Raw genomic sequence first — 17,430 nt, forward strand, 5'->3', positions numbered from 1 at the left:
AGAAAAACACAAAAAAAAAAAAAAAAAAAAAAAAAAAAAAAAAAAAAAAAAAATTTCATTGGTTTACTTCATAGCTTACTTATCTCTACTTCCTCCAAATATTTTGCTATGTTATTTTCACTTTCTTCAGCTGAAATTCATCAACATTTGCTGTTGAATTTTTTTCTATTTAAAGCAAATGTTCTCCTCTTATAGTTCTAACAGCACAATAATAAATCATAATCTCTAGAAATATTGAGAAGTAATATAACTTAGACTATAACAAATAACTTTCATCTCAGTATATTTTATTTATTTACCAAAAACTTTAAATGTTTTATAACATGAATTCATTTAGTCATCATAACAAGCCTATGCATTAGATACTATTCTTAGCCCCATTTTCAGAGAAAGAAACTGAGGTAAAAATATGCCCAAGGTCACTTAGATATTCTGTGGTAGAACAGCCAGTTGAACCCAGGCAACCTTTGCTGTAGGTCTGTGCTCTCAAAATCACTCAGCTTTCCTGTCTCTTATGTGATTTTCAGTTACTATCCCTGTCTGTGAGCATTAGAAATACTCCCCCCGCCCCCGCAAAAAAAAAAAAGAAAACTAAGGCTGAGGAATAACTTGTTCCAAGTCTCATCTGTATAAAGAGATTGTGTGGAGTTGGAATTTAAACTGAATTATTTTCTTCTCTGTTCCCAAGTGTTTAAGCTACTCTCACCTACTGCTTTGGTACGACAAACTTGATTTAAACATTCTCCAGTTATGACCCAACATATATTCAGTTACCTGCTAAATATGAGTGCACAGGTTAGTGTGTCAATAACTATGTTAAATATTAGCGATACTAATGAATATCTTCGTCTTGTCCTTGATATTCATATGAACAAATCTAGTAGGTCACTTGCAAATTTCTCTAAATCTTGTTTGTTAAGATTTTTATATCCTTTTTTCAATCCATTTTCATCATTTATATTTTTTTAGAAAATCATTTATTGTACTATATTTTCACATATATTAGCATACAGTTGTAAACTGATCCTTTTATAATCATTTTCAAATTACTTTCTTATAATCACATTCCCTTTACCCTCTGGATTTTGTGATTAATAAAAGTTTCCCTCATTTTTCCATTATATTAGCTAGTCTAAAACAGTTTATGTATTATTTTTATTTTACCCAAGGAAACAATTTTAGGATTCATCAGTTCTATGCTTTTTATAGCATGCTTTTAGTTTTCTAAATGTACTTCCCACTGAAACTTTTTCTTATTTTTTACAAACATTTAAAAAATTATTCCCAGAGATTACTACTTATATGCTACTATTGCCATCTTAAAACAACTCTCCTTGCCCACCTGCATCTCTTACCACTCTTTCCTTCCCTTACCAGAGGCCAGCACACATGGTCTTCTTGCTCTCTTAACACACCAAACTAATTATTTTCTTAGAGGACACATTTTGTAGGACACATTTTTGTATCCATAAACTCACTACCAGGGTATATTTTTTATGGATACTTCCTTCTTATTATTTAGGTCTCATTTCAAATAATGCCTCATTGGAAACCTTTCTCTGGCTGCTCCAACTGAAACATCCACTCCCTACTCTAGCTGATCCCATTCCAGTAGCTTTGCCCTGTTTTGTTTTCTTCATAGTATAGATAGCACCATTTGATATTTTAATTCATTAATTTGCAAGTTTATTGTCAGTCTCCTTGATCCAAACTTTATATTTAAAACAATATTTATCTGCTTGTCTAAAACTATATTGCTAGCACACAAAACAATGGCTAGTGCCTACAAATAGATTAATTAATTCCTTTCTAGTATTTATTGTATTACCCCATTTTTATGTTATGAATAAATACCTGAGATTAGGTAATTTATATAGAAATAGAGGTTTAATGGCCTCACAGTTCCACACGGCTGCAGAGGCCTCACAATCATGGCAGAAGTTGAAAAAGGAGCAAGGGCACAGCTTATATGGCATCAGGAAAGAAAGCATGTGCAGGGGAACTGGCCTTTATAAAACCATCAGATCTTGTGAGACTTATTCATTATCACAAGAACAATGTGGAAAAAAACCCATACCCATGATTCAATTACCTCCCACTGGGTCTCTCCCTGGACATGGGATTATGGGCCATACAATTAAAGATGAGATTTGGGTGGGGACACAGCCAAACCATACAATTCCACCCGTGTCCCCTCCCAAATCTCATGTCCTCACATTTCAAAATATAATCATACCCTTTCAACAGTCCCCCAAGGTCTTATCTCGTTCCAGCATTAACTCAAAAGTCCGAGTCCAAAGTCTCACCTAAAACAAAGAAAATTTCTTCCACCTATGAACCTGTAAAATCAAAAGCAAGTTAGTTACTACCTAGATACAATGGGGGTACAGGCATTGGGTAAATATGCCCATTCCAAATGGGAGAAATTGGCCAAAACAAAGGGGTCACAGGCCTCATGCACGTCCGAAATCCAATAGGGCAGTCATGAAACTTCAAAGTTCTAAAATCATCTCATTTGACTCCATGTCTCATATCCAGATCATGCTGACACAATAGGTGGGCTCCCACAGCCTTGGGCAGCTCTGTCCCCTGTGGCTTTGCAGAGGACAGCCCCACCTGTCTGCTTTCATGGGCTGGCATTGAATGCAAGCTGTCAGTGGATCTACCATTCTGGGGTCTGTAGGATGGCGGCCCTCGTCTCACAACTCCACTAGGTAGTGCCCCAGTGGGGACTCTGTGCGGGGACTCCAGCCACATATTTCCCTTTCACACTGCCCTAGCAGAGGTTCTCCATAAGGGCTCTGCCCCTGAAGCAAACTGTTGTCTGGACATCCAGACATTTCCATACATCTTCTGAAATCTAGACAGAGGTTCTCAAACCTCAATTCTTGTTTTCTGCACACCTGCAAGACCAATACCACATGAAAGCTGCCAAGGCTTGGGGCTTGCACCCTCTGAAGCCACATCCTGAGCTGTACCTGGGCCCCTTTTAGCCATGGTTAGAGTTGCTGGGATGCACGGCGGTAAGCAGGGGGGCCCTGGACCCAGCTCAGGAAACCATTTTTTTCCCTCCTAGGCCTCCAGGACTGTGATGGGAGGGGCTGCTGGGAATGTCTCTGACATATCCTGGATACATTTTCCCCTTTGTCTTGGTCATTGGCATTTGGCTCCTTGCTACTTATGCAAATTTCTGTGGCAGGCTTGAATTCCTTCCCAAAAAATGGGATGCAGGCTGCAAATTTTTCAAACTTTTATGCTCTGCCTCCTCTTGCACATTTTGTCACTTAGAATTTTCTTCTGCCAGATACCCTAAATTATCTCTCTCAAGTTCAAAGTTCCTAGATCTCTAGAGCAGGAGCAAAATGCTGCCAGTCTCCTTGCATAGCAAGAGTGACCTTTACTCCAGTTCCCAACAAGTTCCTCATCTTCATCTGAGACCACCTCAGTCTGGACTTCATTGTCCACATCACTATTAGCATTTTGGTGAAAGCCATTCAACACATCTCTAGAAGTTCCAAACTTTTCCACATTTTTCTATCTTCTTCTAAGCTCTTCAAACTGTTCCAACTTTTTCCTGTTACTCAGTTCCAAAGTTGTGTCCACATTTTCAGGTATCTTTACAACAGCACTCCACTCTATCAATACCAATTTACTGCATCAGTCCATTTTCATACTGCTATGAAGAAATACCCAAGACTGGGTAATTTATAAAGAAAAAGAGGTTTAATGGACTCACATTTCCACATGCCTAGAGAGGCCACAAAATCATGGTGGAAAGTGAAGGAGAAGCAAAGGCATGTTTTACATGGCAACAGGCAAGAGAGAGTGTGCAGGGAAACTGTCTTTATAAAACCATCAGAGCTCATGAGACTTATCCTATTATGAGAAAAACATGGGAAAAAACCCACTCCCATGATTTGATTAACTCCCAGCAGGTACCTTCCATGACACATGGGGATTACAGGAGCTACAATTCAAGATGAGATTTGGGTGGGGACATAAACAAACCATATCATTTATCAAAGCATGTTTAATTTCCAAAGAATTGCAGAGGTTACTCTTTAATTTTGTTATTTTTAATAATAAAATTATTGATTTTTATTTTTATCTTAAAATAATTTTGCCATTAATTTCATCAATATTAAATGTAATTATTAAACATAGTTATAGCATGTATTTTAATATTTAAAGGGAACCCATTTGGATTGTTCATTTAACATATATTTATTGAGCACTTATTGTGTGTATTGGGATACAACATTGAAAAAAACAGATGTTTCTGTGTGTTTTTACTTTAATATGGTAGTTGTTTAATGTGTTATTACCCAAAATATAAAAATAGAAGTTCTTATATCCTCTCACTAACTACAGGATGCCCTTTAAGCTTCTAAATCATAATTTAGAAGGCTAGCTGATACAGGTTGATTTATATATAGTATAATATCTAAATATAAATATAGTAGTCAAGCAGGCTGAGAGGAGAGGGAAGAGTCTTGGAGCTAGTGGGTAACCCAGCAAAGAAACTTTTACCTTTACCTATTCATTTTCTATGTGTGTTGAAATCTCTGAAGTTAGGGCCACCTTTACCCTTTCTCTAGTCTAGTGTCATAATATGGCTATGTTCAGCCTTCTTCCTGGTATTTCTGGTCACTGAACTAGACAAGGGAGGAAATGCTCAAGTGAGAGAATAGGTCTTTGGATTCCTAACATCATAAAAAGCTATATCATAAAACCGCCCCTTACCCCTACTATTTGAATCTTACCCACAGCCTGCCTCTTTTGGCAGCCCTTGCTATGAGGTAGTAAAAGCACCCCTACACAGTTCTTTCACAGCTCATCCTAACATAGCCCTCAAATTAGAGGATTGTGTTATGCTCCTTAAAACTTCCATTACTTTCTAAACGTCTTCATCAAGAAAAGAGAAAAAGAATCATGGCTTAACATGTTACTTCAATCTAGTGTACCTAACATTCTATCAGAATTTCCCACCAAGTTAGAGTTCTATGGTGGAATCACCCCTTACTGAGGTGTACTTTTCCCTAGATGTGTTAAATGAATTTAATTCTGTTTCTATTACAGACTTTTGGAGGCCTTTACACTATCATCTAGAGCTCAACTCTCCTATCTTTAATCAAAAATAGATCAGTGTTAAGTTTTAAAAATATTATTTTCAGCTGTAAGTCGCTAATACTCACTGAATGTAGACATTCCTTTTACCATGGAGAGAAATGACAACCATGCTTCCTAATGATAGATGTACATATTTATTGCCTAGCGCTTTACCTTACCTGAGCGATATTGATTGCATTTTGGATTCGTATATCTTTCTCATAATCCTTTGTTTTCTGCAATGTTTGCCATATTATATTTCTAAGTCCATCCTGTTCTTCATCTCCTTGAAGTTCCCATGAAATTTTCACCAGGTTATACACTAAGCCATAGTAACCAGTCCAGACTACTTGATCACCTGTTTAAAAAGAAAAAGTCTTTGGGAATTATCATTTTATTTGCCTTGCTAAAGTAAGATTGTGTGAAAAAGAAGAAACCAATTTTACCATAATTTATAATAAGATTCTAAAGTCTGAAATTCTAAGCTGCGGAAATTTCTGACCCTTCACTGCTTTCTCTCCTTTACATTTAAAAAAGACCACAGATCATTTTAAAACTTCTAACCACATGAAAAGCAACACTGCACCTAACTGGTATACTTCAGAAATTTAAAAGTTAAGTTGGTAAACTGTAAACTACATATACAAAACAAATTCTTAGAATTCAAGTAAAGAGGAATCTGTTCAAAGGAATGTGAACACAGACCACCATGGTGAATTTTTATAATAAAGTAGAAAAACCAGAAAAATACTTCCTGTTATTAAAAAAGTCAAACATTATGAAACATGGTATTTGAACCAAGAAGAAAATGTTTAAATCATGTGAAAAGCATACAAAAACTACTGTTATAAGCTGAAAAAATCATTTTAATAATAGTGAAATATCAATTGGAATATAGGAAAAAGTAATGAAAACAGAGATTTAAAAACTCTAAGACACTCCTAGAACTTACACAGCAATTAGCAATTTATATACTTTATCAAGTTCCACTTTCAAAATATGTATTTTCCTTAGAGAAAGGAGAAAGACATTTCTATTTACTCTTTATGGTAATTATTTCTTACCTAGATATTGTATATTTCTATGCAGTAATAGGAAAAAGGAATTCCAATTTAGGTAGATGTGGGAGAAATAAATTTGGGGAATAAAATAATACAGTTATCAAAGAGGAGATAAACTTAGTCAAAAAGCAACATGAAAATGATGAGTATGTGAAGCAGATAAGAACAAGAAGAGGAAATGGTTCAGAAAGGGAACTGAAAGAGTTTTAAAGCCCTTTAAATTCCATATTGCACTTTTCTCCAAAACCCTGGTGACAGTCCATTGATGATTGTTGCCCTTTTTGAATAAAGATAGAAGCACAACCTGAAAAGTCACAATCCTCAACTTTTCCAAATGAATCTAGTTTTCATAATGCAGGTTAATAATCATCATCATTATGGTTATAGCTAGTACACATGGGGGTACCAACTATGTCGTCCAACTTTAGTTCTCACTACAATCCTGCTATGTAGATGTTATTATATATACTTAGAATAATAAAAGGGAACATATAAACTTGAACCTGCTTAGAAAGCTCCCTGGCATCAGACAGCTGTTGACTGAATGATAGAGCAGGTAAAGGCTGATCAAATCCTGTCCTATGCAGCACAGTCTCTCCAATTTACACAAACACTTTTCTTTCCAGTCATGACCTTCCATTCGATTCATAGGAAAGAAAGAGTTTGAAAGAAAGAGTTTGAAAGAAAGAGGAGGCAGAAGAGAAAGTATGTACATGTTTTACAAGTAGGAGGAGGAAGGCATATATCCAGTTTCCAATCTTAAGGTATCATCTACCTTTTCTATTGTTGGAACTTTAGGAGAGAAAGTATAAGCTGGAAGTAGGAAGCTACAGTTAAGCAGCCAATTATTTTTGAAACGTCACTTTCTCCTTATAGGAACTTTACTAATTAAAATTGAGATATCACAATATTTGAAATAACATATAATATAAAAAATGTTTTTTGAATGAATGTCATTAATATTTTTGCACTGAACGTTTGGAATATAATAAAAAAGCCCAAATTTAAGGTTTGGGTTTTTTTTCTTAAACCATTGTCTTTGTGAATTGTCTTGGCTAAGGTGAGAAAAAGATAATCTGTGTCTTCAAGTAATTGGCATGTCTGGGAGACTAGAATAATTTGTAAGAGAAATTAGAGGGTAACTGTTAAATGAAAAGATGATGGCCATTGATATAACAATCACAAAAGCAAGAGATCAATGAGGGCTAGAAGAGTAAGGAAAGGACTGGAGAAAGTATGAGTTTACAAGACTTGTCCAACAGGTAAATTTGGGAAAAGTGCAGAGGAAGATATTGGTGGAATATTTCAAATGGAAGGATATCTGAAAAAGGTTAGCTCTGAGAATAAACACTGTAATAGCTTCCTAGTTCTTTCATCTTCCTGTCTTGTATTTACTGCTTCACCATTATTAATCCATGTTGTGCAAACTGACCTTTCTAAATCTCATTATGTTACTTCTCTACTCACAACTCAGCAAAGGATTGCCATTTGTCCCTATGTAAATTCCAAATTGCATGGCCAGGTAATTACTGTCTTTCTAATATGACATCATTTTGAACACATCTATCACCACTCCTTTATTCCCACCCCTCTTGCTAATACACTATAAACAGACAAAACTACTTGAAGTTCTAGAATACACATTTCATTTAATCTTCTAGCCCTTGTATAAACTTTTCACTTAGCCAGAAGTTTTCCTGTCCAAAAATAACTCCACACTACACCTGGCTTCTATCCATTCTCCTGCATTCTTTCTCCTAGGAATCCTTCTCTGAATCCCCATGGCTAGCTAGGTGCCCCTGTGCCTAATGTATTGTATCATATTGTAATTGCATATCTCACCTATGGATTCTAAACTACTGGAGAAGACAGAATGTCTTTTATTTGCTCAGATATTCTTAGCATTTAGTAAAGTGCCTACAACGAACTGCCTACAACATAGCAGATCTAATTTACAAAAATCTGTTTATTGATTTAGGGAAGTAGGTAGAGAGAACAACTATGTCCCTTTGCCTGGGGCAGAAGGGTTTCTTGGATCACAAGCTTTCAAGGACAAAACTGGGAAAGTCCACAGCAAATCAAGATATTTAGATCAGGAATATGGCCCCCAGCAGTGAGGTAGTTATACAGAGAGAAAAGGGAAGAGATGATAGTAGAGATCTCAAATGAAGCTGAAGCGGAGAGTTTATGCTAAAAATAAGTAAGAGGCCAGCCATGGTGGCTCACATTTGTAATCCTAGCACTTTCAGAGGCTGAGGCAGGAGGATTGCTTGAGGCAGGCCAGAAGATCAAGACTAGCCTGGGCAAACTATTGAGACCCTATCTCTATATCTCTATAGTTTTTTTTGTTTTTGTTTTTGTTTTAAATTAGCTGGGCATGGTGGTGCACATCTGTAGTACCAGGTACTCAGGAGGCTGTGTTGGGAAGATCACTTCAGCCACAGAGTTTGAGGCTACAGTGATCTATGGTTAAAAAAAAAAAAAAAATAGATAAGGTACCAAAGTTATCTAAAGATAAATGGGATCAGCTTAAATGGTAGATGTTTGAGGAAGGGAGTAATGTTATGTCTGCTCAATGCAATGTCATGTTTATTCAAGCAATAAACTGGGAAACCAATATAGTTTTATGAGGTAATCTAGGTCTTTACTGCAATGGGCAGCAGGAGATTGGCAAGGAAGGGACACAAACTTAAGACACTGTAGAGAAGATCTAATTGGACTTCTTAGCTACGGGGAAAGAGGCAGAAATAAAGGGGGAAGGAGAAGTACATTTTTAAGCTCAGGAGACTGAAACAATAATAAAACCACTTGAAGAAATGAGAAGAGTGTGTAGAAGAATCACTTTTAAGGAAAAGAAGATAAATATTTGGAAAATGTGGCATGGGAAGGGGGAATCTAATGTTCAATGTCCTGTAGTTTGTTGTAAAAATATGGCTAGAATGCAAGTAAAATAGCAAGAGTGAGATTGTTGATTTGTGGGTCATTAGCTTGAAGTCAATACAAGTAAGGAAACACATTAATTTTTAAGTTAATAATTCTGGATTGTGAGCCTCAGAGAAAAAATAAGTTTTTGAACAATATTACAAATAAAACTTACAGTGAATTTTAACTAATTTCTACATTTACTTACAGACTCTCAACATTAACACAAATGATTGACAAAAATACATACAAACCACCTTCCTCTATATATTTTAAATTATCACTTTTTGAAGGTCAATATTTTATAAAACTACAATAGTTGAATTATCAAAAAGAATATAGTTTGGTTTTAGAATCCACAAGATCAACGAGAAACCACAAGATATATTCTGATAGTTATGTTTTAGAAAGTCATAATTCCTTTTAAATTCCATTCATATTTTTAAAAGTGAGCTGTTCACCTGTTGATTTAAACTCAACTGAAGTGATGCTGATGAATAATATTCGCAGAGAGAATTTATTACATCCAATTGACTGACAGTTAATGATGAAAACAACCTTATAAAGACAGATGGTATGTGTTACAACTGTCATAAAAAGTAGACCACATTCTAATTTGCACATCTAGACATTTGCTGAGAAGCATGCCTGCTATGAAATGTTTCAACAAGGGACCAAGCTGTAGCATAAGGCACTCTTCTATTCTGCTTTGAGTGACCCTGTGGCAGCTATCAAAGATGTCACTTTAAATATACTGAGAGAAAATATGTCTGTGTCCGCAGCTATGCAGACAGTATCCTAGGATATAAAAAAGCCAAAGCAAAACGAGTTCTTAATAAATTCAAAAATTTTATTAAGAAACCACCACTGCACTTGAAAACCAATATTATGCACTTTTCTTTGTAGTAGTAATACCTTATTCCAGTGTTTGAACCCTTTGGTAACCCTTAATTGCCACTGAAGATACTTAGATTTCATATATTTAGTGAAAGCGAAATACGAATATTTATACTTACATGAATGAATGTAAATGAGTAAAGCCTTTGCAATTCTGTCAAATATAATACGATACTACAAGATCAAATGTGCCACTTAAAGGTAATTCAAATGTAGAATGTGGTTCAAAACACTGATTATGCAATGCCATGTAGAGTTGAAGGAACTAGATCAACGTCAAGAAACTAACAGTTGGACAAGAACCAGTAAGCCAGCCATGCATTTAACTAATATTTACTGAGTGAATGAATGCTAGATGCCAGTCACTGTTCTCTGTACTAAAGAAAAAGACAAACTGCTTCTCTGGGTATACTTAATTCCAATGGACAGAGACAGATATAAAGAAAGTATCAGTTTATTATGAATGTTATGAGAATAGAAGATGGTGATAGGACCAACAATGACTAGAAGAAGAAAACTACTGTAGACAGAATGAGAGCAAAACTTCTATGAGGAGGTGATGGTCAAGCTAAGATCTAGCTGATGAAAAAGAGTTAATCATTGAAGGAACAAGGGAAAAGCATTTCCAAGAGTGGAGGATGAAAAATACAAAGGCTTTGAAATTAGAATAGCTTGATAGTTTAGAGAAACAGGAGAAAAGACAGAATGAATGTATTACAGGACAACTGAGGGTCATGGGACAAGACTATATCAGGTAGGTATGACCTTTACTTAGGTACACTCTGAATGATCACAGCCAATTTGTGGGCCATGGAAAAGAGTTTAGATTTTATTCTCAGGATAACGAAGAACTATCATGGCATTTTTTTTTTTTTTTTTACTAATTCAAAATCATAAGATGCTTATTAAATATTAGTCAACAACTCACTCTTCTCTCAACAGAATACTAGTAAAAGGTACATTTTCCTCTTCTACAATTTTATCACCTATAAGCTTCATGTTCTACATTGGCTCTCTAGACTTGTTCATCCTATATGTCTGCTACTTTGTATTACAGCTTTTTAAATGAGAAAAGGAACTGTCACATTTTACCTTTTCGCTTCTTGGTAGAAAATGGACTATATGGAATATAAGAGGGAAGTAGGAAGACATTTAACTTTTTGAAGTAATCTAGAAGCAAAGTGTTGATAGTTTGGACTTGGGAAAGGTGCACTAAAGAATTAACAATGCTCAAAGAGAGGGGTGGCTTTTGTCCTTGGCTCTGGGTGGTAATCTCATAGGCCTTGGAATGTCCTGACTAATAAAAATGACATATTTACCTGGGGTTTTTGGGTATGTTAAATAGTCTATGCTATAAAATTTGATTCATGGGGGGTGTGATTTGGGCCATGTTGTATCAGCTTGAACATTGGTGGGGCTGGATACTAGAGACAGCCATGCTGCAGGCAGTTAACTAAGTGTGTATGACCAAGCCCAAATAAAAATTGTAAATTGCAAAGCTTAGGTGAACTTCTATAGTTGACCATACTCTACGTATATTGTCACACATCATTGCTAGAAGTAAATGTTCTTCACGTAACTTCTCTGGGAGAGGATAATGGGAAGCTCTGTGCTTGAGTCTCTCTTGGACTCTGCTCTGTGCACCTTTTCCTTTGGCTGATTTTAATGTATATCCTTTCATAATAATAAACCATAACCATGAGTAAAATGTCCTTGCTGAAGTCTGTGAGTCCTTCTAGCAAATTGTCAAACATGAGGGATGTCTTAGAGATCTCCAGACTTGCAGTTGGTGTTAGAAGGGAGGGTGGTTCTGGAGACCCCAAACTTGCAGTTAGTGTCAAAAGAGAGGGTAGTCATGAGGACTCTTGAACTTCAGAGGAGATAACAATAGTGATGGGGGGGAAAAATTAGGAATATACTTTTGGATAGTAAGATACAAAGAATTCTAGGACACTATTTTCAGAATATTGTTATATTATGGTAATACTAATAATGACAATGACAATATATGTATCACCATATATGTATATAATATATAGTAGTGAAATTATTTTGCATATATCATAATATTTGATCATTACATATATTAAACAAATATTCAACAGAATAAACTGAAGAGAACAGAGGTATTATATGCCCATATTTTGTTGTAGGTAATATGGAAAACCAAACTTTAAAAGTCAGCTGATTCTTTTATTAGAATGTGGTAGTTGATTGAAGCACAATAGCAAATAGGATGCCAAAAGGTAGATGAATAATGAAGACACTGAGTAGAACTTGCTTAACTTGAAATTTCATGATCTTTTCTAATTGTCAATTATGAAAATGTATTAATTAAAAATAATTACTGTGGCCAAGATGGCTGACTAGAAGCAGCTAAGGTGTGTGGCTCTTGTGGAGAGAAATGGAAGGGGCGAGTAAATACAGCACCTTCAAGTGAAACATTCAAGTACTATAGTTGAGACTAATCAAGGAAACAACTCAATCCATGGAGAATGGAGAAAAGCAAGGCAGAATGATGTCCAACCCCGGAGCAACATGGAGTCAAGCAAACCTCCCCCACTCAGAGAAGCAGTGAGTGAAATGTGCGACCCTGGGAAACCATGCTTCTCCCACAGATCTTTGCAACCCTCAGGTCAGGAGATACATCATGAATCCACTCCACCAGGGCCTGCAGTCTGACACAGGGTTATGTAGAGTTTCAGCAGAGCAGCTGCTCAGGCATACAAGGGGAGCCGGGAGCTTAGATACTCTTGCTTTCTGGGCTTCCTGGCAAAAGTAGCCGCAACTGCAGCAAAGCAGGAGGTTAGGTCCCTGTACATACTCCTAGGAAAGAGGCTGAATCCAGGGTGCCGAGCAGTGATGGTCTGCAGACTTCACTTCCACAGCACCTTGCAGGCCATCTAAATAGGAAGAGAGGAAGTCAAACTATCTCTGTTTGCAGATGGCATGATCCTACTTTTAGAAAACCTCATCGTCTCAGTCCAAAAGCTTCTTAAGCTGATTAACAACTTCAGCAAAGTCTCAGCATACAAAATCAATGTGCAAAAATTGTTAGCATTCCTATACACCAAAAACAGTCAAGCCTAAGGCTAAATTTGGAATAAACTCCCATTCACAAGTATCACAAAAAGAATGAAATACCAAGGAATACAGCTAACTATGGCAGTGAAAGATCTCTACAAGGAGATCTACAAACCACTACTCAAAGAAATCAAGATAATACAAATAAATGGAAAAACATTCCATGCTTATGGATAAGAAGAATCAATATCGTTAAAATGGCCATACTGCCTAAAGCAATTTATAGATTCAGTGCTATTCCTATTAAACTATCACTGACATTCTTCACAGAACCACAAAATACTGAAAATCCATATGGAACAACAAAAAAAAAAGTCTGACTAGCCAAGGCAATTCTAAGCAAAAAGAACAAAGCTGGAGGCATTATGCTACCCAACTTCAAACTACACTACAGGGCTACATTAGCCAAAACAGCATGATACTGATACAAAAACAGATACACAGACCAACGGAACAGAATAGAGAACACAGAAATAAGACCACACACCTACAGTTATCTTATCTTCAGTAAACCTAACAAAAACAAGCACTGGGGAAAGGATTTCCTATTAAATAAATGGTGCTGAGATAACTTGCTAGCCATATGCAGGAGAATGAAACTGGACCCCTTCCTTACACTATATACAAAATTCACTCAATATCAATTTTAAACTTAACTGTAAGACCCAAAACTATGAAAATCCTGGGGACAACCTGGGAAATACCATCCAGGACACACACAAGCAAATAAGTCATGACAAAGATGCCAAAAGCACTGCACCAAAGCAAAAATTGACAAACGGAATATAACTAAACTAAAGGGCTACTGCACAGCAAAAGAAACTATGAACAGAGTAAACAACCTAGGGAATGGGAGAAAATTTTTGCACATTACGTACCTGACAAATGTCTAACATGCAGCATCTATAAGAAAATTAAACAAAATTTACAAGAAAAAAAAAAAGTGGGCAAAAGATATGAACAGACACTTCTCAAAAGAAGACATACATGTGGCTAACAATCATATTTTTAAAAAGTTCAACATTACTGATCATTACAGAAATGCAAATCAAAACCACAATGAGATACCATCTCACACCAGTCAGAATGGCAATTCTTAAAAGTCAAAAAATAACAGGTGCTGGTGAAGTTGTGGAGGAAAAGAGATGCTTATACACTGTTGGTGGGAGAGTAAATTAGTTCAGCTATTGTGGAAGACAGTGTGAATTCCTCAAAGACCTAAGGACAGAAATACCATTCTACCCAGCAATCTCATTTCTGGGCATATACCCAAAGGACTATAAATCATTTCATTATGAAGACACATGCGTGTGTATATTCACCGCAGCACTATTCACAATAGCAAAGACATAGAATCAAACTAAATGCTTATGAATAGTAGACTGGATAAAGAAAATGTGGTACACACATGCCATGGAATACTACAGAGCCATAAAAAATAATGAGATCACGTCTTTTGCAGGGACATGGGTGGAGCTTAACTTAAGGCCATTATCCTTAGAAACTAATACAAGAACAGAAAACCAAATACTGCATGTTCTTACTTATAAGTGGAAGCTAAATGATAACACATGGAGACACAGAGAGGAACAACATACACTGGGGCCTTTTTGGAGGGTGCAGGGTGGAGGGTGGAGGGTGGGAGGAGGGAGAGGATCAGGAAGCATAACTAATGGGTACTAGGTTTAGTGATAGTGACCTGGGTGATAAAATAATCTGTACAACAAATCCCCATGACACAAGTTTACCTACATAACAAACCTGCACTTGTATCTCTGAACTTAAAATAGAAGTTAACAAATTAAAATTAAAAATTAAAAACAAGAAATTACAAAAACATATAAAAATAATTAACTTCTGGAATTCTAACCGGAAACCAAGGATAAAAGTAGTTATCTTTTCAATATTAATTGTGATTCTAATAAATAAACTAGAGGAATATCAGACTTCTGACTTTTGGATTTATTTTAAATTTCACTAAGTTAAATTTATACTACCAAGAGATATAGAATAATAATTATAAGTAGATAATTCTCACAGATTTCTGTACTCCAGGGGCAACAAATAAATAAAGAAGAAAATAATAAAAATGTTCTTGGAAATTGTAAAAAATAATATTTTACCTTTGTAAATACATTATGTTATGTGCAAAAACTTTTTAAAACCCATAATCTTGAAGAAACTAAGATTCCAAGAGATAAAACAAGTTGCCTTAGGTAATCTAAAACTGAGCTATAACTCATTCAAAATTGCTAACATCCAAAATTGGTGACACCAATTCTAGTTCAGTGAAAATTTATTCACCTATTACTGCCTTTCTTGAAACCATATTGGTGTTATTTCTCCTCCTGTTCTTACCTAAATATCTCCTACTTCATCCCATTTGAGGACTTTTATTAATTCTTCAACTCAGTAACTGATTAGAAGGGATCTCTTTAAAAAGTGAAAAAATTCTCGTGACATAGGCAAGATGGCATAATAGAAAAAACTAGACTCTCTTTTCTATCACGGAAACATCAATTCAATAGGAACAAATGGATCAATTCCCATTATGAAAAATCCAGAAACTAGTAGAAGGGCTTAGATTTAGTGTGTAAAGCTAGCCACACTAAAACCAGTAGTAAAAGCAGAAACACCCTTGTGCCATAACCCCTACCATTTGCACAGTGCTATACAATTTAGAAAACATAATTGGCTGAAAACTTCCCAAATCTAGGAAGAAAAATGTACGTTCTTAAATAAAATTAACCCAAAGAAATTCACACTGAGACACATTATATTCAAGATATCAAAAGTATAGGAGATAATTTTGAAAGCAGTAAGAGAAAAACAACTTGTTAGTTACAAGGGGATGATTATAAGACTACCCAAAGATTTTTTTAGCAGGAATTTTGCCCTGCCAAAAGGAAGTGAGATGATATGTTCAAAGGAATGAAAGAAAAAAAAAAAAATCTGCCGGGAAGATACTATACCAGGAAAACTGCAGGTGTTGTTGTTGTTGTTGTTGTTTTGTTTTGTTTTGTTTTGTTTTAAAGAGAGAAACAAATACTTTCTCAGACCAACAAAAGTAGAGGGAACACATTATGACTAGAATTGTCTTACAACAAATCCTAAAGGGAGTTCTTCAACTTGAAAAAAAAGGATGCTAAACCACAATATGATAGCATAAGAAAATATAAAACTCATTGGTAAAGGTAAATATATAGACAAATACTTAATACTATATATTAGTGTAACAATGGTAAGTAAATCAATTTAAAAATCTGTTAATGTATAATAATATAAATAGATGTTAATTGTGACATCATAAGCATAAAATGTTTATTAGAGCTTTGAGAAGTGTAGAACTTTGTATAAGATTGATGTTGTTTTATTTTATTTTATTTTATTTTATTTTATTTTATTTTTTATTTTTTTTTTGTTGAGGCGGAGTCTCGCTCTGCCGCCCAGGCTGGAGTGCAGTGGCCGGATCTCAGCTCACTGCAAGCTCCGCCTCCCGGGTTCACGCCATTCTCCTGCCTCAGCCTCCCGAGCAGCTGGGACTACAGGCGCCCGCCACCTCGCCCGGCTAGTTTTTTTCTGTCTTTTTTAGTAGAGACAGGGTTTCACCGTGTTAGCCAGGATGGTCTCGATCTCCTGACCTCGTGATCCGCCCGTCTCGGCCTCCCAAAGTGCTGGGATTACAGGCTTGAGCCACCGCGCCCGGCCTCTGATGTTGTTTTAAACATAAAATAGATTGTTATATTTTAGATAAGACCCCTATTAATCTCAAAGAAAATACCTATAGAAGTTACAGAAAAGAAAAAGAGAAAGGAATCAAGACATGCCAATAACAAACACAAACACATACACACACACACAAAAAGGCAGAGCAGGAAAAGAGAGACAAAAATAAAACAAGTAACAAAATGGCAATCATAAATCCTTGCATATCAATAATTACTTTAAATGTAGATTAATTAAACTTCCCAATCAAAAGACATAAAGTGGCTACGTGAATAAAAAAGTGGAACCCAAATGTAAGGTATCTATAAGGGGGTCACTTTATATTTAAGGATACATATAGGCTGAAAGTAAGGCATGGAAAAGACACTCCATGCAAATGATAATGAAAAGAAGCAGGATTGGCTATACTTATACAGAAAAAAAAAATAGGTTTAAGTCAAAAAACTGTCACAATAGATTAAAAAATATTATGTAATATAAAATGATCAATCCACTAGAAAGATATAACAATTATAAATGTATCTGCAACCAAGATCAGAGCACCTAAATACAGTCATTTGTCACGTAACAGTGTTTCAGTCAACAACAGACTGCATGTATGACAGTTGTCCCATAAGATTATAGTAAATAG

At 35.7% G+C, this 17,430-nt stretch overlaps 1 protein-coding gene across 1 annotated transcript in view; it reads right to left on the reverse strand.

Annotated features, from left to right (window-relative positions):
• The window catches only part of TMEM232 (transmembrane protein 232), a 306,685-nt gene that overhangs the window by 156,194 nt on the left and 133,061 nt on the right, over positions 1-17,430 (reverse strand). The window contains exon 10 of the mRNA XM_025387746.1: positions 5,289-5,467. Within this exon, the coding sequence (XP_025243531.1) occupies positions 5,289-5,467 (179 nt within the window). The remainder of the gene's footprint in view (positions 1-5,288; positions 5,468-17,430) is intronic.

This window comes from Theropithecus gelada, chromosome 6 (genome assembly GCF_003255815.1).
Source record: "Theropithecus gelada isolate Dixy chromosome 6, Tgel_1.0, whole genome shotgun sequence".
NCBI classification, from domain to species: Eukaryota; Metazoa; Chordata; class Mammalia; order Primates; family Cercopithecidae; genus Theropithecus; species Theropithecus gelada.